This window comes from Salmo salar, chromosome ssa19 (genome assembly GCF_905237065.1).
Source record: "Salmo salar chromosome ssa19, Ssal_v3.1, whole genome shotgun sequence".
NCBI lineage: Eukaryota > Metazoa > Chordata > Actinopteri > Salmoniformes > Salmonidae > Salmo > Salmo salar.
The window spans coordinates 32261125-32285010 of record NC_059460.1 but is presented as its reverse complement, the minus strand read 5'-3'; the positions used below and the strand labels follow the sequence as shown (position 1 = coordinate 32285010).

The window sequence follows — 23886 nt, the reverse complement described above, 5'->3', positions numbered from 1 at the left end:
CTTTAATCACCCAGTCAGACTCTGCCCTTTAATCACCCAGTTAGACTCTGCCCTTTAATCACCCAGTCAGACTCTGCTCTTTAATCACCCAGTAACTAGACTCTGCCCTTTAATCACCCAGTCAGACTATGTCCTTTAATCAACTAGTTATCAGACTCTGTCCTTTAATCACCCAGTCATCAGACTCTGTCCTTTAATCACCCAGTCAGAATTTGTCCTTTAATCACCCAGTCAGACTCTGTCCTTTAATCACCCAGTCAGACTCTGTCCTTTAATCACCCAGTCAGACTCTGTCCTTTAATCACCCATTCATCAGACTCTGACCTTTAATCACCAAGTCAGACTGTCCTTTAATTACACAGTCATCAGACTCTGCCCTTTAATCACCCAGTCACACTCTGCCCTTTATTCACCCAGTCATCAGACTCTGTCCTTTAATCACCCAGTCATCAGACTCTGCCCTTTAATCACCAAGTCATCAGACTGTCCTATAATCACCCAGTCATCAGACTCTGTCCTATAATCACCCAGTCAGACTCTGCCCTTTAATCACTCAGTCATCAGACTCTGTCCTTTAATCACCCAGTCATCAGACTCTGTCCTTTAATCACCCAGTCAGACTCTGTCCTTTAATCACCCAGTCAGATTCTGTCCTTTAATCACCCAGTCATCAGACTCTGCCCTTTAATCACCCAGTCAGACTCTGCCCTTTAATCACCCAGTCAGACTCTGCCCTATAATCACCCAGTCAGACTCTGCTCTTTAATCACCCAGTCATCAGACTCTGCCCTTTAATCACCCAGTCATCAGACTCTGCCCTTTAATCACCCAGTCAGACTATGTCCTTTAATCAACTAGTTATCAGACTCTGCCCTTTAATCACCCAGTCATCAGACTCTGCCCTTTAATCACCCAGTCAGACTCTGTCCTTTAATCATCCAGTCATCAGACTCTGCCCTATAATCACCCAGTCATCAGACTCTGTCCTTTAATCACCAAGTCAGACTCTGTCCTTTAATCACCCAGTCATCAGACTCTGCCCTTTAATCATCCAGTCATCAGACTCTGCCCTTTAATCACCCAGTCATCAGACTCTGTCCTTTAATCACCAAGTCATCAGACTCTGCCCTTTAATCACCCAGTCAGACTCTGTCCTTTAATCACCCAGTCATCAGACTCTGCCCTATAATCACCCAGTCAGACTCTGCTCTTTAATCACCCAGTCATTAGACTCTGCCCTTTAATCATCCAGTCAGAATCTGTCCTTTAATCACCCAGTCATCAGACTCTGCCCTTTAATCACCAAGTCAGACTGTCCTTTAATTACCCAGTCATCAGACTCTGCCCTTTAATCACCCAGTCACACTCTGCCCTTTATTCACCCAGTCATCAGACTCTGTCCTTTAATCACCCAGTCATCAGACTCTGCCCTTTAATCACCAAGTCATCAGACTGTCCTATAATCACCCAGTCATCAGACTCTGTCCTATAATCACCCAGTCAGACTCTGCCCTTTAATCACCCAGTCATCAGACTCTGTCCTTTAATCACCCAGTCATCAGACTCTGTCCTTTAATCACCCAGTCAGACTCTGTCCTTTAATCACCCAGTCAGACTCTGTCCTTTAATCACCCAGTCATCAGACTCTGCCCTTTAATCACCCAGTCAGACTCTGCCCTTTAATCACCCAGTCAGACTCTGCCCTATAATCACCCAGTCAGACTCTGCTCTTTAATCACCCAGTCATCAGACTCTGCCCTTTAATCACCCAGTCATCAGACTCTGCCCTTTAATCACCCAGTCAGACTCTGTCCTTTAATCACCCAGTCATCAGACTCTGCCCTATAATCACCCAGTCAGACTCTGCTCTTTAATCACCCAGTCATTAGACTCTGCCCTTTAATCATCCAGTCAGACTCTGCTCTTTAATCACCCAGTCATTAGACTCTGCCCTTTAATCACCCAGTTAGACTCTGCCCTTTAATCACCCAGTCAGACTCTGCTCTTTAATCACCCAGTAACTAGACTCTGCCCTTTAATCACCCAGTCAGACTATGTCCTTTAATCAACTAGTTATCAGACTCTGTCCTTTAATCACCCAGTCATCAGACTCTGTCCTTTAATCACCCAGTCAGAATTTGTCCTTTAATCACCCAGTCAGACTCTGTCCTTTAATCACCCAGTCAGACTCTGTCCTTTAATCACCCAGTCAGACTCTGTCCTTTAATCACCCATTCATCAGACTCTGACCTTTAATCACCAAGTCAGACTGTCCTTTAATTACACAGTCATCAGACTCTGCCCTTTAATCACCCAGTCACACTCTGCCCTTTATTCACCCAGTCATCAGACTCTGTCCTTTAATCACCCAGTCATCAGACTCTGCCCTTTAATCACCAAGTCATCAGACTGTCCTATAATCACCCAGTCATCAGACTCTGTCCTATAATCACCCAGTCAGACTCTGCCCTTTAATCACTCAGTCATCAGACTCTGTCCTTTAATCACCCAGTCATCAGACTCTGTCCTTTAATCACCCAGTCATCAGACTCTGTCCTTTAATCACCCAGTCAGACTCTGCCCTTTAATCACCCAGTCATCAGACTCTGCCCTTTAATCACCCAGTCACACTCTGCCCTTTAATCACCCAGTCATCAGACTCTGCCCTTTAATCACCCAGTCATCAGACTCTGCCCTTTAATCACCCAGTCATCAGACTGTCCTTTAATCACCCAGTCATCAGACTCTGCCCTATAATCACCCAGTCAGACTCTGCCCTTTAATCACCCAGTCACAGACTCTGTCCTTTAATCACCCAGTCATCAGACTCTGCCCTTTAATCACCCAGTCAGACTCTGTCCTTTAATCACCCAGTCAGACTCTGTCCTTTAATCACCCAGTCATCAGACTCTGCCCTTTAATCACCCAGTCAGACTCTGCCCTTTAATCACCCAGTCAGACTCTGCCCTATAATCACCCAGTCAGACTCTGCTCTTTAATCACCCAGTCATCAGACTCTGCCCTTTAATCACCCAGTCATCAGACTCTGCCCTTTAATCACCCAGTCAGACTCTGTCCTTTAATCACCCAGTCATCAGACTCTGCCCTATAATCACCCAGTCAGACTCTGCTCTTTAATCACCCAGTCATTAGACTCTGCCCTTTAATCATCCAGTCAGACTCTGTCCTTTAATCACCCAGTCAGACTCTGCCCTTTAATCACCCAGTTAGACTCTGCCCTTTAATAACCCAGTCAGCCTCTGCTCTTTAATCACCCAGTAATTAGACTCTGCCCTTTAATAACCCAGTCAGCCTCTGCTCTTTAATCACCCAGTAATTAGACTCTGCCCTTTAATCACCCAGTCAGACTATGTCCTTTAATCAACTAGTTATCAGACTCTGTCCTTTAATCAGCCAGTCATCAGACTCTGCTCTTTAATCTCCCATTCATTAGAATCTGCCCTTTAATCATCCAGTCATCAGACTCTGTCCTTTAATCCCCCAGTCATCAGACTCTGCCCTTTAATCACCCAGTCAGACTATGTCCTTTAATCAACTAGTTATCAGACTCTGCCCTTTAATCACCCAGTCATCAGACTTTGTCCTTTAATCACCCAGTCAGACTCTGCCCTTTAATCACCCAGTCAGACTCTGCCCTTTAATCACCCAGTCATCAGACTCTGCCCTTTAATCACCCAGTCATCAGACTCTGCCCTTTAATCACCCAGTCAGACTCTGCCCTATAATCACCCAGTCAGACTCTGTTCTTTAATCACCAAGTCATTAGACTCTGCCCTTTAATCATCCAGTCATCAGACTCTGTCCTTTAATCACCCAGTCAGACTCTGCCCTTTAATCACCCAGTCAGACTCTGCCCTATAATCACCCAGTAAGACTCTGCCCTATAATCACCCAGTAAGACTCTGCTCTTTAATCACCCAGTCATTAGACTCTGCCCTTTAATCATCCAGTCATCAGACTCTGTCCTTTAATCACCCAGTCAGACTCTGTCCTTTAATCACCCAGTCAGACTCTGTCCTTTAATCACCCAGTCATCAGACTCTGCCCTTTAATCACCCAGTCAGACTCTGTCCTTTAATTACCCAGTCATCAGACTCTGCCCTTTAATCACCCAGTCAGACTCTGCCCTTTATTCACCCAGTCATCAGACTCTGTCCTTTAATCACCCAGTCATCAGACTGCCCTTTAATCACCAAAACATCAGACTGTCCTATAATCACCCAGTCATCAGACTCTGCCCTATAATCACCCAGTCAAACTCTGCTCTTTAATCACCCAGTCATTAGACTCTGCCCTTTAATCATCCAGTCATCAGACTCTGTCCTTTAATCACCCAGTCAGACTCTGTCCTTTAATCACCCAGTCAGACTCTGCCCTTTAATCACCCAGTCAGACTCTGCCCTTTAATGACCCAGTCATCAGACTTTTCCCTTTAATCACCCAGTCATCAGACTCTGCCCTGTAGTTACCCAGTCATCAGACTCTGCCCTTTAACCACTCAGTCAGAATCTGTCCTTTTACCACCCAGTCAGACTCTGTCCTTTAATCACCCAGTCAGACTCTGCCCTTTAATCACCAAGTCATCAGACTGTCCTATAATCACCCAGTCATCAAACTCTGGTTTTTAATCACCCAGTCAGACTCTGTCCTTTAATCACCCAGTCATCAGACTCTGCCCTTTAATCATCCAGTCATCAGACTCTGCCCTTTAATCACCCAGTCATCAGACTCTGTCCTTTAATCACCAAGTCATCAGACTCTGCCCTTTAATCACCCTGTCAGACTCTGTCCTTTAATCACCCAGTCATCAGACTCTGCCCTATAATCACCCAGTCAGACTCTGCTCTTTAATCACCCAGTCATTAGACTCTGCCCTTTAATCATCCAGTCATCAGACTCTGTCCTTTAATCACCCAGTCAGACTCTGTCCTTTAATCACCCAGTCAGACTCTGCCCTTTAATCACCCAGTTAGACTCTGCCCTTTAATCACCCAGTCAGACTCTGCTCTTTAATCACCCAGTAATTAGACTCTGCCCTTTAATCACCCAGTCAGACTATGTCCTTTAATCAACTAGTTATCAGACTCTGTCCTTTAATCACCCAGTCATCAGACTCTGTCCTTTAATCACCCAGTCAGACTCTGTCCTTTAATCACCCAGTCAGACTCTGTCCTTTAATCACCCAGTCAGACTCTGTCCTTTAATCACCCAGTCATCAGACTCTGTCCTTTAATCACCCAGTCATCAGACTCTGTCCTTTAATCACCCAGTCAGACTCTGTCCTTTAATCACCCAGTCAGACTCTGTCCTTTAATCACCCAGTCATCAGACTCTGCCCTTTAATCACCCAGTCAGACTCTGCCCTTTAATCACCCAGTCAGACTCTGCCCTATAATCACCCAGTTAGACTCTGCTCTTTAATCACCCAGTCATCAGACTCTGCCCTTTAATCACCCAGTCATCAGACTCTGCCCTTTAATCACCCAGTCAGACTAAGTCCTTTAATCAACTAGTTATCAGACTCTGCCCTTTAATCACCCAGTCATCAGACTCTGCCCTTTAATCACCCAGTCAGACTCTGTCCTTTAATCATCCAGTCATCAGACTCTGCCCTATAATCACCCAGTCATCAGACTCTGTCCTTTAATCACCCAGTCAGACTCTGTCCTTTAATCACCCAGTCATCAGACTCTGCCCTTTAATCACCCAGTCATCAGACTCTGTCCTTTAATCACCAAGTCATCAGACTCTGCCCTTTAATCACCCAGTCAGACTCTGTCCTTTAATCACCCAGTCATCAGACTCTGCCCTATAATCACCCAGTCAGACTCTGCTCTTTAATCACCCAGTCATTAGACTCTGCCCTTTAAACATCCAGTCAGACTCTGTCCTTTAATCACCCAGTCAGACTCTGCCCTTTAATCACCCAGTTAGACTCTGCCCTTTAATCACCCAGTCAGCCTCTGCTCTTTAATCACCCAGTAATTAGACTCTGCCCTTTAATCACCCAGTCAGACTATGTCCTTTAATCAACTAGTTATCAGACTCTGTCCTTTAATCACCCAGTCATAAGACTCTGTCCTTTAATCACCCAGTCAGAATTTGTCCTTTAATCACCCAGTCAGACTCTGTCCTTTAATCACCCAGTCAGACACTGTCCTTTAATCACACAGTCAGACTCTGTCCTTTAATCACCCAGTCATCAGACTCTGCCCTTTAATCACCAAGTCAGACTGTCCTTTAATTACCCAGTCATCAGACTCTGCCCTTTAATCACCCAGTCACACTCTGCCCTTTATTCACCCAGTCATCAGACTCTGTCCTTTAATCACCCAGTCATCAGACTCTGCCCTTTAATCACCAAGTCATCAGACTGTCCTATAATCACCCAGTCATCAGACTCTGTCCTATAATCACCCAGTCAGACTCTGCCCTTTAATCACCCAGTCATCAGACTCTGTCCTTTAATCACCCAGTCATCAGACTCTGTCCTTTAATCACCCAGTCAGACTCTGTCCTTTAATCACCCAGTCAGACTCTGTCCTTTAATCACCCAGTCAGACTCTGCCCTTTAATCACCCAGTCAGACTCTGCCCTATAATCACCCAGTCAGACTCTGCTCTTTAATCACCCAGTCATCAGACTCTGCCCTTTAATCACCCAGTCATCAGACTCTGCCCTTTAATCACCCAGTCAGACGATGTCCTTTAATCAACTAGTTATCAGTCTCTGCCCTTTAATCAGCCAGTCATCAGACTCTGCCCTTTAATCTCCCATTCATTAGACTCTGCCCTTTAATCATCCAGTCATCAGACTCTGTCCTTTAATCCCCCAGTCATCAGACTCTGCCCTTTAATCACCCAGTCAGACTATGTCCTTTAATCAACTAGTTATCAGACTCTGCCCGTTAATCACCCAGTCATCAGACTCTGCCCTTTAACCACCTAGTCAGACTTTGTCCTTTAATCACCCAGTCAGACTCTGCCCTTTAATCACCCAGTCAGACTCTGGCCTTTAATCACCCAGTCATCAGACTTTGTCCTTTAATCACCCAGTCAGACTCTGCCCTTTAATCACCCAGTCAGACTCTGCCCTTTAATCACCCAGTCATCAGACTCTGCCCTTTAATCACCCAGTCAGACTCTGCCCTTTAATCACCCAGTCATCAATCTTTGCCCTTTAATCACCCAGTCATCAGACTCTGCCCTTTAATCACCCAGTCATCAGACTCTGCCCTTTAATCACCCAGTCAGACTCTGCCCTATAATCACCCAGTCAGACTCTGCTCTTTAATCACCCAGTCATTAGACTCTGCCCTTTAATCATCCAGTCATCAGACTCTGTCCTTTAATCACCCAGTCAGACTCTGCCCTTTAATCACCCAGTCAGACTCTGCCCTATAATCACCCAGTCAGACTCTGCTCTTTAATCACCCAGTCATTAGACTCTGCCCTTTAATCATCCAGTCATCAGACTCTGTCCTTTAATCACCCAGTCAGACTCTGTCCTTTAATTACCCAGTCAGACTCTGTCCTTTAATTACCCAGTCATCAGACTCTGCCCTTTAATCATCCAGTCAGAATCTGCCCTTTATTCACCCAGTCATCAGACTCTGTCCTTTAATCACCCAGTCATCAGACTGCCCTTTAATCACCAAAACATCAGACTGTCCTATAATCACCCAGTCATCAGACTCTGCCCTATAATCACCCAGTCAAACTCTGCTCTTTAATCACCCAGTCATTAGACTCTGCCCTTTAATCATCCAGTCATCAGACTCTGTCCTTTAATCACCCAGTCAGACTCTGTCCTTTAATCACCCAGTCAGACTCTGCCCTTTAATCACCCAGTCAGACTCTGCCACTTTAATCACCCAGTCATCAGACTTTTCCCTTTAATCACCCAGTCATCAGACTCTGCCCTGTAGTTACCCAGTCATCAGACTCTGCCCTTTAACCACTCAGTCAGAATCTGTCCTTTTACCACCCAGTCAGACTCTGTCCTTTAATCACCCAGTCATCAGACTCTGTCCTTTAATCACCCAGTCAGACTCTGTCCTTTAATCACCCAGTCAGACTCTGTCCTTTAATCACCCAGTCATCAGACTCTGCCCTTTAATCACCCAGTCAGACTCTGCCCTTTAATCACCCAGTCAGACTCTGCCCTATAATCACCCAGTCAGACTCTGCTCTTTAATCACCCAGTCATCAGACTCTGCCCTTTAATCACCCAGTCAGACTATGTCCTTTAATCAACTAGTTATCAGACTCTGCCCTTTAATCACCCAGTTATCAGACTCTGCTCTTTAATCACCCATTCATGAGACTCTGCCCTATAATCACCCAGTCAGACTCTGCTCTTTAATCACCCAGTCATTAGACTCTGCCCTTTAATCCCCCAGTCATCAGACTCTGCACTTTAATCACCCAGCCAGACGATGTCCTTTAATCAACTAGTTATCAGACTCTGCCCTTTAATCAGCCAGTCATCAGACTCTGCTCTTTAATCTCCCATTCATTAGACTCTGCCCTTTAATCATCCAGTCAGACTCTGCCCTTTAATCACCCAGTCATCAGACTCTGCCCTTTAATCACCCAGTCAGACTCTGCCCTTTAATCACCCAGTCATCAATCTTTGCCCTTTAATCACCCAGTCATCAGACTCTGCCCTTTAATCACCCAGTCATCAGACTCTGCCCTTTAATCACCCAGTCAGACTCTGCCCTATAATCACCCAGTCAGACTCTGCTCTTTAATCACCCAGTCATTAGACTCTGCCCTTTAATCATCCAGTCATCAGACTCTGTCCTTTAATCACCCAGTCAGACTCTGCCCTTTAATCACCCAGTCAGACTCTGCCCTATAATCACCCAGTCAGACTCTGCTCTTTAATCACCCAGTCATTAGACTCTGCCCTTTAATCATCCAGTCATCAGACTCTGTCCTTTAATCACCCAGTCAGACTCTGTCCTTTAATCACCCAGTCAGACTCTGTCCTTTAATCACCCAGTCATCAGACTCTGCCCTTTAATCACCCAGTCAGACTCTGTCCTTTAATTACCCAGTCATCAGACTCTGCCCTTTAATCACCCAGTCAGACTCTGCCCTTTATTCACCCAGTCATCAGACTCTGTCCTTTAATCACCCAGTCATCAGACTGCCCTTTAATCACCAAAACATCAGACTGTCCTATAATCACCCAGTCATCAAACTCTGCCCTATAATCACCCAGTCAATCTCTGCTCTTTAATCACCCAGTCATTAGACTCTGCCCTTTAATCATCCAGTCATCAGACTCTGTCCTTTAATCACCCAGTCAGACTCTGTCCTTTAATCACCCAGTCAGACTCTGCCCTTTAATCACCCAGTTAGACTCTGCCCTTTAATCAACCAGTCATCAGACTCTGCCCTTTAATCACCCAGTCATCAGACTCTGCCCTTTAACCACTCAGTCAGAATTTGTCCTTTAATCACCCAGTCAGACTCTGCCCTTTAATCACCCAGTCATCAGACTTTTCCCTTTAATCACCCAGTCATCAGACTCTGCCCTTTAGTCACCCAGTCATCAGACTCTGCCCTTTAACCACTCAGTCAGAATCTGTCCTTTTACCACCCAGTCAGACTCTGTCCTTTAATCACCCAGTCAGACTCTGTCCTTTAATCACGCAGTCAGACTTTGTCCTTTAATCACCCAGTCAGACTTTGTCCTTTAATCACCCAGTCAGACTCTGCCCTTTAATCACCCAGTCAGACTCTGCCCTTTAATCACCCAGTCATCAGACTTTGTCCTTTAATCACCCAGTCAGACTCTGCCCTTTAATCACCCAGTCAGACTCTGCCCTTTAATCACCCAGTCATCAGACTCTGCCCTTTAATCACCCAGTCATCAGACTCTGCCCTTTAATCACCCAGTCATCAGACTCTGCCCTTTAATCACCCAGTCATCAGACTCTGTCCTTTAATCACCCAGTCAGACTCTGCCCTTTAATCACCCAGTTAGACTCTGTCCTTTAATCACCCAGTCATCAGACTTCGTCCTTTAATCACCCAATCAGACTCTGCCCTTTAATCACCCAGTCATCAGACTCTGCCCTTTAATCACCCAGTCAGACTATGTCCTTTAATCAACTAGTTATCAGACTCTGCCCTTTAATCACCCAGTCAGACTCTGCTCTTTAATCACCCAGTCATTAGTCTCTGCCCTTTAATCATCCAGTCATCAGACTCTGTCCTTTAATCCCCCAGTCATCAGACTCTGTCCTTTAATCACCCAGTCATCAGAATCTGCTCTTTAATCAACTAGTTATCAGACTCTGTCCTTTAATCACCCAGTCATCAGACTCTGCCCTTTAATCACCCAGTCATCAGACTCTGCCCTTTAATCACCCAGTCATCAGACTCTGCCCTTTAATCACCCAGTCATCAGACTCTGCCCTTTAATCAACTAGTTATCAGACTGCCCTTTAATCACCCAATCATCAGACTCTGTCCTTTAATCACCCAGTCAGACTCTGCCCTTTAATCACCCAGTCAGACTCTGTCCTTTAATCACCCAGTCAGACTCTGTCCTTTAATCACCCAGTCAGACTCTGCCCTTTAATCACCCAGTCAGACTCTGTCCTTTAATCACCCAGTCAGACTCTGCCCTTTAATCACCCAGTCAGACTCTGTCCTTTAATCACCCAGTCAGACTCTGCCCTTTAATCACCCAGTCATTGGATTCTGCCCTATAATCATCCAGTCAGACTCTGCCCTTTAATCACCCAGTCATTGGACTCTGTCCTTTGATCACCCAGTCATCAGACTCTGTCCTTTAATCAACTAGTCACTAGTTTGGGTGTGTTAGTATGTGTGTCCCACCTTACTGGAGCACTGTAGATGTTGTCCAGGCACAGAGAGGGAGGTAACAAACATGGTGACGCAACGCAGCAGAAACACTGTTCCAATCAGAGAACACAGACGCCGCAATATGATAGACCTAGAGAGAGAGAGAGAGAGAGACATATTAAAGACCTAAAGAGAGAGAGAGAGAGAGAGAGAGAGAGAGAGAGAGAGAGAGAGATAACGGAGCACAGGCTTTAGATAGTGTCAGGGTTCCACGCAGCAGACACACACACACACACACACACACACACTCAGGTAGGGTTAGGCTTAAATACAATATAGCAAGTAAAACACTGGAATTGTAGATTTGCAGTGGAAGAAAGTGCAAAGTAGAAATAGAAATAATGGGGTGCAAAGGAGGAAAATAAATAAATAAATACAGTAGGGGAAGCGGTAGTTGTATGGGCTAAATTATAGATGGGCTATGTACAGGTGCAGTGATCTGTGAGCTGCTCTGACAGCTGGTGCTTAAAGCTAGTGAGGGAGATAAGTGTTTCCAGTTTCAGAGATTTTTGTAGTTCGTTCCAGTCATTGGCAGCAGAGAACTGGAAGGAGAGACGGCCAAAGGAGGAATTGGCATTAATAGTAGTAGTAGTAGTGGTAGTGGTGGTAGTGTAACAGTGTAGGTTCCGTCCCTCTCTTCGCCCCAACCTGGGCTCGAACCAGGGACCCTTGCACACATCAACAACTGACACCCACGAAGCATCGTTACACATCGTGCCACAAAAGCCGCAGCCCTTGCAACGCAAGGGGAAACCCTACTTCAAGTCTCAGAGCGAGTGACGTCACTGATTGAAACGCTATTAGCACGCACCACCGCTAACTAACTAGCCATTTCACATCGGTTACACTCACCCCCCTTTTGACCTCCTCCTTTTCCGCAGCAACCAATGATCCGGGTCAACAGCATCAATGTAACATCGGTTACATCGGTTACAGTAATAGTGGTAGTAGTAGTAGTGGAAGTAGTAGTAGTGGTATTAGTGGTAGTAGTAGTAGTAGCAGCAGTAGTGGTTGTGGTAGTGGTTTTAGTAGTAGTAGTAGTAGTAGTAGTGATAGTGGTAGTAGTGGTAGTAGTTTTAGTAGTAGTAGTAGTAGTGGTAGTAGGAGTAGTAGTAGTGGTTTTAGTAGTGGTAGGAGAAGTAGTAGTAGTAGTAGTAGGAGTAGTAGTAGTAGTGGTAATAATAGTAGCGGTACTGGTTTTAGTAGTAGTAGTAGTAGTAGTAATAGTGGTAGTAGTATTGGTAGTAGTTTTAGTAGGAGAAGTAGTAGTAGTAGTAGTAGTAGCCATTTCACATCGGTTACACTCACCCCCCTTTTGACCTCCTCCTTTTCCGCAGCAACCAATGATCCGGGTCAACAGCATCAATGTAACAGTGTAGGTTCCGTCCCTCTCTTCACCCCAACCCGGGCTTGAACCAGGGACCCTTGCACGCATCAACAACTGACACCCCACGAAGCATCATTACCCATCGCGCCACAAATGCCGCGGCCCTTGCAACGCAAGGGGAAACCCTACTTCAGGTCTCAGAGCGAGTGATGTCACCGATTGAAACGCTATTAGCGCGCACCACCACTAACTACTAGCCATTTCACATCGGTTACAGTAGTAGTGGTAGTAGTAGTAGTGGAAGTAGTAGTAGTGGTATTAGTGGTAGTAGTAGTAGTAGCAGCAGTAGTAGTAGCAGTAGTGGTTTTGGTAGTGGTTTTAGTAGTAGTAGTAGTAGTAGTAGTAGTAGTAGTAGTAGTAGTAGTAGTGATAGTGGTAGTAGTGGTAGTAGTTTTAGTAGTAGTAGTAGTAGTAGCAGTAGTGGTAGTAGTAGTGGTAGTAGTAGCAGTAGTGGTAGTAGTGGCAGTAGTGTTAGTAGGAGTAGTAGGAGTAGTAGTAGTGGTTTTAGTAGTGGTAGGAGAAGTAGTAGTAGTAGTAGTAGTAGTAGTAGTGGTGGTAGGAGTAGTAGTAGTAGTGGTAATAATAGTAGCGGTACTGGTTTTAGTAGTAGTAGTAGTAGTAGTAGTAGCAATAGTGGTAGTAGTATTGGTAGTAGTTTTAGTAGTGGTTGTAGTAGTGGTAGTAGTTTTAGTAGTGGTAGTAGTAGTGGTAATAGTTGAAGCGGTAGTGGTTTTAGTAGTGGTAGCAGGTGTAGTAGTACTAGTAGTAGTAGTGGTTTTAGTAGTGGTAGTGGTAGTAGTGGTAGTTGTTTTAGTAGTAGTAGTGGTAGTAGTCGTAGTAGTGGTAGTAGGATTAGTAGGAGTAGTAGTAGTAGTGGTAGTAGTGGTAATAGTGGTAGTAGTAGTAGTAGTAGTAGTAGTAGTGGTAGTGGTTGCGGTAGTGGCTTTAGTGGTTGTGGTAATGGTTTTGGTGGTTGTGGTAGTGGTTTTAGTAGTAGTAGTGGTTTTAGTAGTAGTAGTAGTAGCAGTAGTAGTAGTGGTAGTAGTAGTAGTGGTATTGATAGTAGTAGTGGTAGTAGTAGTAGGAGTAGTAGTGATAGTAGTAGTGGTGGTGGTGGCAGTAGTAGTAGTGGTAGTAGTGGTAGTAGTAGTGGTAGTAGTTTTAGTAGTAGTGGTAGTAGTTTTAATAGTGGTAGTGGTAGTAGCGGTAGTGGTAGTAGCGGTAGTGGTTTTAGTAGTGGTAGCAGGTGTAGTAGTAATAGTAGTGGTTTTAGTAGTAGTAGTAGTAGTGGTGGTAGGAGTAGTAGTAGTAGTAGTGGTAATAATAGTAGCGGTACTGGTTTTAGTAGTAGTGGTAGTAGTAGCAGTAGTGGTAGTAGTATTGGTAGTAGTTTTATTAGTGGTATTAGTAGTGGTAGTAGTTTTAGTAGTGATAGTTGTAGTAGTAGTAGTAATAGTAGTAGCGGTAGTGGTTTTAGTAGTGGTAGCAGGTATAGTAGTACTAGTAGTAGTAGTAGTAGTAGTAGTAGTAGTGGTTTTAGTAGTAGTAGTGGTAGTAGTAGTAGTGGTATTGATAGTAGTAGTGGTAGTAGTAGTAGGAGTAGTAGTGATAGTAGTAGTGGTGGTGGTGGCAGTAGTAGTAGTGGTAGTAGTGGTAGTAGTAGTGGTAGTAGTTTTAGTAGTAGTGGTAGTAGTTTTAATAGTGGTAGTGGTAGTAGCGGTAGTGGTAGTAGCGGTAGTGGTTTTAGTAGTGGTAGCAGGTGTAGTAGTAATAGTAGTAGCGGTAGTGGTTTTAGTAGTGGTAGCAGGTATAGTAGTACTAGTAGTAGTAGTAGTAGTAGTAGTAGTAGTAGTAGTAGTAGTAGTAGTGGTTTTAGTAGTGGTAGTGGTAGTAGTGGTAGTGGTTTTAGTAGTAGTAGTGGTAATGGTGGTAGGAGTAGTAGTAGTAGTAGTGGTAATAATAGTAGCGGTACTGGTTTTAGTAGTAGTGGTAGTAGTAGCAGTAGTGGTAGTAGTATTGGTAGTAGTTTTATTAGTGGTATTAGTAGTGGTAGTAGTTTTAGTAGTGATAGTCGTAGTAGTAGTAGTAGTGGTAGTAGTAGTAGTAATAGTAGTAGCGGTAGTGGTTTTAGTAGTGGTAGCAGGTATAGTAGTACTAGTAGTAGTAGTAGTAGTAGTAGTAGTGGTTTTAGTAGTGGTAGTGGTAGTAGTGGTAGTGGTTTTAGTAGTAGTAGTGGTAGTAGTGGTAGTAGTAGTGGTAGTGGTATTAGTGGTAGTAGTAGTAGTGTTAGTAGTATTAGTAGTAGTAGTAGTGGTAGTTGTTGTGGTAGTGGTTTTAGTGGTTGTGGTAATGGTTTTAGTAGTAGTGGTTTTAGTAGTAGTGGTAGTAGTATAAGTGGTATTGGTAGTAGTAGTGGTAGTAGTAGTAGTAGTAGTAGTAGTAGTGGTAGTGGTAGTGGTAGTTGTAGTGGTAGTGGTAGTAGTAGTAGTATTAGTAGTGGTGGTAGTAGTAGTAGTGGTGGTAGTAGTAGTAATAGTGGTGGTAGCAGTAGTAGTAGTAGTAGTACCTATAGTAGTAGTAGTAGTATTAGTAGTAGTATTGCAGTAGTACACATGCTTGTCTAGTCATATTAGTAGTAGTAGTAGTAGTATTGCAGTAGTATTGTAGTTGTACATGTGTTTGTCTAGTCGTAGTAGGAGTTGTAGTAGTAGCAGTAGTAGTAGTAATAGTATTGCAGTAGTATTGCAGTAGTACACGTGTTTGTCTAGTAGTAGTAATAGTAGTAGTAGTAGTAGTGCAGTAGTACCTGTGTTTGTGTAGTAGTAGCACCAACAGGAAGATGTAAACTAGGATTAGACCACAAGCCTCCGCCATTGCAAAAGCCCAAGGGATTCTGGGTACACTGTCAGAGAAAAAGGGAATAATAATGTTGGAATAATAATGAGGCCAGGGGTTAGAGGTCAAGCTCACCTATTCAGGAAATGTCTGGCAGTGGGATTAGAGGTCAGGGGTTAAAGGTTAAAGGTCAGACTCACCTGTCCAGGAAGATGTCGGGCAGTGGCGGGTAAATTGTCATATCGGGAACGCGGTCGTGGACGATCACCATGACGAAGGAGGTAAATCCGAAGACGAGCATGACGTAAACAGAGCTGACTACTGTCTTCCACAGCTCCGGGTCCAGACGCCCTAGAAGGCACTTCCTGTCCCCAGTGGAGTGAATGTGGCACTGGTCTTCTTCTAACTCCGTCCCTGACCGGGGTCGTGACCCTGACCATAACTCTGAGACCCCACAGTCCACCTGACAGCGCCCTGCCCCGTTACACACACGTTCCCCTCCGTTACACCGCCTGTCAGCCCTGTGATCCCCCGAGTCATCCCTGTGACAGGCCCTGTGTCCCCCAGCAGCAGCCCCTAATCCCCCTAACCCTATCCCCAGCTCCTCTAGTTGCTCCTGGTTCTGTCTTTGGAGCCTCCGCAGGGCCAGGGCCAGCCTCTTGATGTCCCCCAGCACAGTGAGGCCCAGAGGGGGTTCACGCAGGTCAGCCTCCCCTAGAGTCAGCAGGCTGGGGCCATCCACACGGTGTTTAGAACACAGCAGCTCCACATACTGTCCAAACCCCTCCTGCTTCAGCCAGCCAGACACCTGCTTACTGCTCCAAGTACTAACACTACTCTGAGACACCGCCATAGCATACCTCCCTCTGAGAGCGAGAGAGAGAGAGAGAGAGAGAGAGAGAGAGAGAGAGAGAGAGAGAGGGAGAGAGAGAGACAGTGTTAATACAGTGGTAACACAAAGGCAATGTAATAAGAGACCTTATAGTTTGTTCTGGGAAGACAGCATTAAGTCACAGAGGCCAATCAGAACACAGATAGACCACATACACTATATACTCATTATTGGCTTAGACCACCAGCTCCATTCAAACTAGACAGTACAAGTAGTCAGTAAACATGCATAATGATACTGAGAGACTGAAAAACAGCTGCTATCTCAAGGCCATCAGACTGTTAATAGTCACCACTAGCCAGCCTCTGCCCAGTACTCCGCCCTGAACTTAGTTACTGTCACTAGCCGGCTACCACCTGGTTACTCTACCATGGCTGCTGCCCTATATAGTCATGGAACACTAGTCACTTTAAGAATGTTTACATACTGTTGTACTCTTTTCATATGTATACACTGTATTCTAGTCAAGGCCATTCTATTTAACTATTGCTGTACATATACTATTCTGTCCTACATATTCTACAGATATACAACATATTATATCCACATACAGTCTATAATGTCTATACATCCCATCATATATATATATATATATAAAGTATGTACTACAATTCAAAAGTTTGGGGTCACTTAGAAATGTCCTTGTTTAAAAAAAACCAAAAACATTTTGTCCATTAAATTAACATGAAATTGATCAGAAATACAGTGTAGACATTGTTAATGTTGTAAATGACTATTGTAGCTGGAAACGGCTGATTTTTTTAATGGAATATCTACATAGACGTTCAGGGGCCCATTATCAGCAACCATCACTCCTGTGTTCCAATGGCACGTTGTGTTAGCTAATCCAAGTTTATAATTTTAAAAGGCTAATTGATCATTAGAAAACCCTTTTGCAATTATGTTAGCAAAGCTGAAAACTGTTGTCCTGATAAAAGAAGCAATAAAACTGGCCTTCTTTAGACTAGTTGAGTATCTGGAGCATCAGCATTTGTGGGTTCAATTGCAGGCTCAAAATGGCCAGAAACAAAGAACTTTCTTCTGAAACTTGTCAGTCTATTCTTGTTCTGAGAAATGACGGCTATTCCATGTGAGAAATTTCCAAGAAACTGAAGATCTCGTACAACGCTGTGTACTACTCCCTTCACAGAACAGCGCAAACTGGCTCTAACCAGAATAGAAAGAGGAGTGGGAGGCCCCGGTGCACAACTGAGCAAGAGGACAAGTACAGTAGAGTGTCTAGTTTGAGAAACAGATGCCTCACAAGTCCTCAACTGGCAGCTTCATTAAATAGTACCCGCAAAACACCAGTCTCAACGTCAACAAGAGGCGACTCCGGGATGCTGGCCTTCTAGGCAGAGTTTCAAAGAAAAAGCAATATCTCTGACTGGCCAATAAAAATAAAAGATGAAGCTGGGCAAAAGAACAAAGACACTGGACAGAGGAACTCCGCCTAGAAGGCCAGCATCCCGGAGTCGCCTCTTCACTGTTGACGTTGGGTTAAGCTCCAAAATGCAGGTGTTTCAGCCTAGCTCAGTGCTTTCTGTTGTGGTGAGGCAGCCAGTGGAAAATATGGAGCCTAGGGGTTGGTAATGTTCTCTAGTTGCGCCGTGATTGGCTCAGTGTTCTGTCACTCATGGGGACACTACGTCACCACCAAATTCGAAAGGGTAGAGCTTGAACATTCAAGCCCCCTTGGGTGCTGCCATTAAGTTACATTACAAGTGCCCATCCAAGAAGGCTCAAGATCATTGGCCACAGATAAAATGACGTCAAATCACGTTATATCTACACTAGCTTCTATTGTACTAATCATGTCAACATCATACTTTCAAAAGCTAGCAGTCATCATCATGAATCAAGTCGACAATCTACTGGCAAATACTTTTTAATCCTTGTCATATGAAGAGAAATTATAGATAAAACGTATCAGTGCTCATCGGCCATTGGACATAAACATTACACAACAAGTTGGAAATCGCTAATTCAACAATGAGTGGTTTGGAAGGAATCAGTGGCTAACTGCAAGCATTGCAAAGTAATCACTAGGCTGCTATTCAGTGGAGTGGGTCTTTGGTCCCAAGTCTGGGTTTAAGGGTCTCTTTTCCAAGCTTAAAAAAGATAAACATTCAACATTGGCCATGCTGTCAATCCCACAGGACTTCTGCCGCGCTCAAAACAACTGGAAATTCGGAATTGGGAAATCTGACTTCAGTGAGTTCAAGACAACTGGGAACTCAGAAAAAAACGAACTCGGGCCTCTTTCTAGAGCTCTGACCTGAGGATCACTGACGTCATGATTCAAACTTGTTTCTTTTAGTTCCCAGTTGTCTTGAAAGCACCATAAATCCAGAGAATGCCAGACTTTGATGACAAAGGTTGATGATGAAATTTGCCCACGAAGGACCGCTGCGCCACCTTCCTGTTCAAGTGAGCACAGCACAACAAGGTGAGTCCAAACATGTCTTATATGCTGCTGCATAAATGATGTAATATGCCAGGGATATATGTATACTGTAGCTAAGAAAGTAATACTAAGTGTATGTTGTGTAGTAAGCCCATGATCCTCACCCTAATAATTTGTTCTGATTTGGTGCTGCACATGTAGCCTATAGCCTGTTATAGAGAAATGTAATCATTGAATATTGTAAGAGCTTTCATTGTCTGCTTGCAGTGCATTCGGAAAGTATTCAGACCCCTTCAGTTTTCCACATTTTGTTACGTTAGTCTTATTCTAGAAATTATTAAATACATGTTTTCCTCATCAATCTACACACAAAACCTCATAATGATCAACTGAAAACAGGTTTTTCGAAATATTTGCAATAAAATAAACAATTATTTACAAAAGTATTCAGACCCTTTGCTATGAGACACGAAATTGAGCCCAGGTGCATCCTGTTTCCATTGACCATCCGTGAGATGTTTCTACAACTTGATTGGAGTCCACCTGTGGTACATTCAATTGATTGGACATCATTTGGAAAGGCATACACCTGTCTGTATAATGTCCCACAGTTGACATTGCATGTCAGAGCAAAACCAAGCTCCGAGACAGGATTGTGTCATGGCACAGATCTGGGGAATTTTACCAAAACAATTCTGCATTGAAGGTCCCCAAGAACAGAGTGGCCTCCATCTTTCTTAAATGGAAAAAGTTTGGATCCACCAAGACTTTTCCTAGAGCTGGCAGCCTGGTCAAACTGAGCAATCAGGGGAGAAGAGCCTTGGTCAGGGAGGTGACCAAGAACCCGATGGTCACTTTGACAGAGCTCCAGAGTTCCTCTGTGGAGATAGGAGAACCTTCTAGAAGGACAACCATCTCTGCAGCACTCCACCAATCAGGTGTTTATGGTAGAGTGGCCAGACGAAAGCCACTCCTCAGTAAAAGGCACATGACAGCCCGCTTGGAGTTTGCCAAAAGGCACCTAAATGAGTCTCAGACCATGAGAAACAAGATTCTCTGGTCTGATGAAACCAGGATTGAACTCTTTGGCCTGAATGCCAAGCGTCACGTCTGGAGGAAACCTGGCACCATCCCTATGGTGAAGCATGGTGGTGGCAGCATCATGCTGTCAGGATCGATGGAAAGATGAACGGAGCATAGTACAGAGAGATCCTTGATGAAAACCTGCTCCAGAGTGCTCAGGAACTTAGGCCTGGGCAAAGGTTCACCTTCCAACAGGACAACAACACTAAGCACACAGCCAAGACAACGGAGGTGTGGCTTCGGCACAAATTTCTGAATGTCCTTGAGTGCCCGATCTTGAACCTGATCGGACGTCTCTGGAGAGACTTGAAAATAGCTGTGCAGCGACGCTCCCCATCCAATCCGACAGAGCTTAAGAGGATCTGAAGAGAAGAATGGGAGAAACTCCCCAAATACAGGTGTGCCAATCTTGAAGCTTCATACCCAAGAAGACTCGAGGCTGTAATCACTGCCAAAGGTGCTTCAATAAAGTACTGAGTAAAGGGTCTGAAAAGTTATGTAAATGTGATATTTTTTTATTAAATTATTTTATTATACTGTCGTGTCTTTGGCATCATTAAAGTGAAGACTGTTATTTTATCAAATCAATTCTCTGTAATTATTATTACATGATTAAAATAATCATGTAAATGTAATTAACTAGGAAGTCACCAAGGAAAATCTTCAGATTACAAAGTTATAATTTTAATATCTGATCAATTAGTCTTCTAATTAATGAATTATTCTTTACCTCACATTAGTCTCATTCCAAACATCGTAAATTGTTGGTTATCTGCATGAACCCAGCGTTTACTATGAATCATCCATACACCAATTGTCTTAATCATTTATTTACTAACTAAATAATCACAGAAATGCATAAACAAACAACCCAGTACATATGGTTACAAGGAAATGATAGGGGAGGTTCCCTAGTGGGCTAAGCCGATATGACAGCTTGGTGGACAAAGGGAAGTGGGTGTGGACTGAGAACAGGCGGGAAAGAACAGAGGGCTCACTACACAGTTGATAATTATATTAATTGAAATGCTAATCCTTTGCACATGAACGCTCATTCATTCGGGATTAATTGCAATCAATATATATTTACGCCCAGTGTGTCGTCGTGATACACTGCTTGTAGACCAAGGTGCAGCGTGGTATGTGTTAATTTTGATATTTATTTAAACTCTGAACACATAAACCATGGAAAACAACTGTCACATCTTGCAGGCTTTAGAAAGCACTACAAAAATAAGATCCCACAACTCAAGGAGAGAAAAGGGCTGCCTAAGTATGGTTCCCAATCAGAGACAACGATAGGCAGCTGCCTCTGATTGGAAACCATACCTGGCCAAAACATAGAAATATAAACCATAGAATGCCCACCCCACACCCTGACCTAACAAAATAGAGAAATAAACCGTCTCACTCCGGTCAGGGTGTGACACAGAGAGTACATTACCGGTACATTACCAGTCAGTGACACCATAGAGTACATTACCAGTCAGTTAAACAATAGTACATTACCAGACAGTTAAACTATAGTACATTACCAGCCAGTTAAACTATAGAGTATATTACCAGTACATTGTCTATCAGTTAAACTAGAGAGTACATTACCAGTATATTACCAGCCAGTTAAACTAGAGAGTACATTACCAGCCAGTTAAACTACTTAGTACATTACCAGTACATTACCAGTCAGTTAAACTAGAGAGTACATTACCAGTACATTACCAGTCAGTTAAACTAGAGGGTACATTACCAGTATATTACCAGTCAGTTAAACAATAGTACATTACCAGTACATTACCAGTCAGTTAAACTAGAGAGTACATTACCAGTACATTACCAGTCAGTTAAACTAGAGAGTACATTACCAGTATAGTACCAGTCAGTTAAACTATAGTACATTACCAGTACTTTACCAGTCAGTTAAACTAGATAGTACATTACCAGTATATTACCAGTCAGTTAAACTAGAGAGTACATTACCAGTACATTACCAGTACTTTACCAGTCAGTTATGCTAGAGAGTACGTTACTAGTTAATTACCAGTTAGTTAAACTATAGTACATTACCAGTACATTACCAGCCAGTTAAACTAGTGAGTACATTACCAGTACATTACCAGTCAGTTAAACTAGAGAGTACATTACCAGTACATTACCAGCCAGTTAAACTATAGAGTACATTACCAGTAAATTGTCAATCAGTTAAACTAGAGAATACATTACCAGTATATTACCAGCCAGTTAATCTAGAGAGTCCATTACCAGTCAGTTAAACTAGAGAGTACATTACCAGTATATTACCAGTCAGTTAAACTAGAGAGTACATTACCAGTATATTACCAGTCAGTTAAACTAGAGAGTACATTACCAGTACATTACCAGTCAGTTAAACTAGAGAGTACATTACCAGTATATTACCAGTCAGTTAAACTAGAGAGTACATTACCAGTATATTACCAGTCAGTTAAACTATAGTACATTACCAGTATATTACCAGTCAGTTAAACGAGAGAGTATATTACCAGTACATTACCAGTACTTTACCAGTCAGTTAAACTAGAGAGTACATTACCAGTATATTACCAGTCAGTTAAACGAGAGAGTATATTACCAGTACATTACCAGTACTTTACCAGTCAGTTAAACTAGAGAGTACATTACCAGTATATTACCAGTCAGTTAAACTAGAGAGTACATTACCAGTACATTACCAGTCAGTTAAACTAGAGAGTACATTCGTTTAACTGACTGGCAATGTATTGGTAGTTTAATCTCTAGTTTAAATGACTGGTAATGTATTGGTAGAGAGTACATTACCAGTACATTACCAGTTAGTTAAAACAGAGAGCACATTACCATTATATTACCAGCCAGATAAACTAATGTACATTACAAATACATTGCCATTCAGTTAAACTAGGGAGCACATTACCAGTACATTACCAGTCAGTTACACTAGAGAGTACATTACCAATCGTTCCCTCTGTCTTCTGTGACTCCAATACTCCTTTGCTCTCCAGCACACCCTTCCTCCTAATCCAAAGGACTGTTGGACCTAAACAGCTGAGTAAGCTGCTCTCTCCATATCAGGACCTTTCTCCTACTGATAGATAGGCTGCTGTCTCCATATCAGGACCTTCCTTCTACAAATTGGAGGTATCAAGGAGATGTGCTCTGATAACAATGTTGTCCACACTGATCTACCCTGATCAACCCTCATCAACAGAACTCAGTAGAACCACTACATGATCAACAGCATTAGTTTAGTAAAAACTGTGTAAGTAAATACATGTTATCATCCGTGTTTAGAAAGAAACTCAGCCTTTGACCTCCCTTGGCTCTGGTGAGTACACTAGCCAAGTAGGTGACGGTAATGAGCCATTAAAGTAGGTTGACACACTCAATGAACACCACAGAAGAAGAAGCTTCTGACGTCAATATTGTGCAATTTAACGTGTTAGCTGAAGGGCAAGCGGAATCGAGTGGAGTTGTGGGATGAAATAACTTCAGGTGGCTCACGACTTTCAACAATGAATACTGTAGTTTAAGAGACGCTACGGGCTATGTGGTGCTATTGCTGGCTAGTGTTGTAACATTGTTAGCTATGAGATGCACACAGTAGCTAGTTAGCTAGCTAACGTTAGCTAGGTAGGCAACGTTATCACAAGCAGACAGACCATTTGGTCCATTATTAGCAATGATAACTTATCAAAGTAGCTAGACATATCTAGATACATATTAAACCCTCATAAACAAACTGTTGTTTGTAGGTTACTGCCAGGGCCTAAAATTAACTTTTTGGTCCACCAGCCACTGTGGCAGGAAGATTAAAATAAAAGAAATCTACCAGCCACTCAGATTTCTTACAAGTCAAAAAACACAAAAAACAGATGACTGTGCTTTGTAATGTTTCTAAAACAGGAAATGTATTAGTAAGAAGTAATGTGGTATATTTCTACATTTCATTAACTTTATGGTTACCCCAAGTCTTTTAATCAAAATATCAGAAACAAAATGTTCAGCTGCCCCTTTAAAATCGTGAAGCTACCGTGGTAACGAGTAATGTCGTGTGTGTGTGTGTGTGTGTGTGTGTGAGAAATTTGGGATCTGACTAGGGCGTCTCTTCTCTATAAATTGAAGCAGCAGACTCAAACTAACATTGAAAACAACAGAGCTTGTGAACAAAACAATATAAACTGAACAAACATAAAATGCAACATGCAATAATTTCAAAGATTTTACTAAATTACAGTTCATATAGGGAAATCAGTCCATTTAAATTAATTCATTAGGCCCTAATCTATGGATTTCACATGACTGGGAATGTTGGTCACAGATACCTTAAAAAAGGTAGGGGCCTTGTCCCACTCCTCTTCAA

General features: G+C 43.2%; 1 protein-coding gene across 5 annotated transcripts in view; it reads right to left on the bottom strand.

Annotated features, from left to right (window-relative positions):
• LOC106578741 (sphingomyelin synthase-related protein 1) overlaps nucleotides 1-23886 on the bottom strand; it is a 109558-nt gene that overhangs the window by 62549 nt on the left and 23123 nt on the right. The window contains exons 1-4 of one of the 5 annotated variants that reach the window (XM_045702232.1): nucleotides 22480-22797; nucleotides 15330-15995; nucleotides 15101-15196; nucleotides 10886-10998 (exon numbers count right to left, since the gene is read on the bottom strand). In XM_045702232.1, the coding sequence (XP_045558188.1) occupies nucleotides 10886-10998; nucleotides 15101-15196; nucleotides 15330-15982 (862 nt within the window). In that variant the 5' untranslated portion in view covers nucleotides 15983-15995; nucleotides 22480-22797. Of the gene's footprint in view, nucleotides 1-10880; nucleotides 10999-15100; nucleotides 15197-15329; nucleotides 15996-22451; nucleotides 22798-23886 lie in introns of those variants that run through there. The other 4 variants (XM_045702230.1, XM_045702231.1, XM_045702228.1 and 1 more) reach the window with 4 other exon arrangements.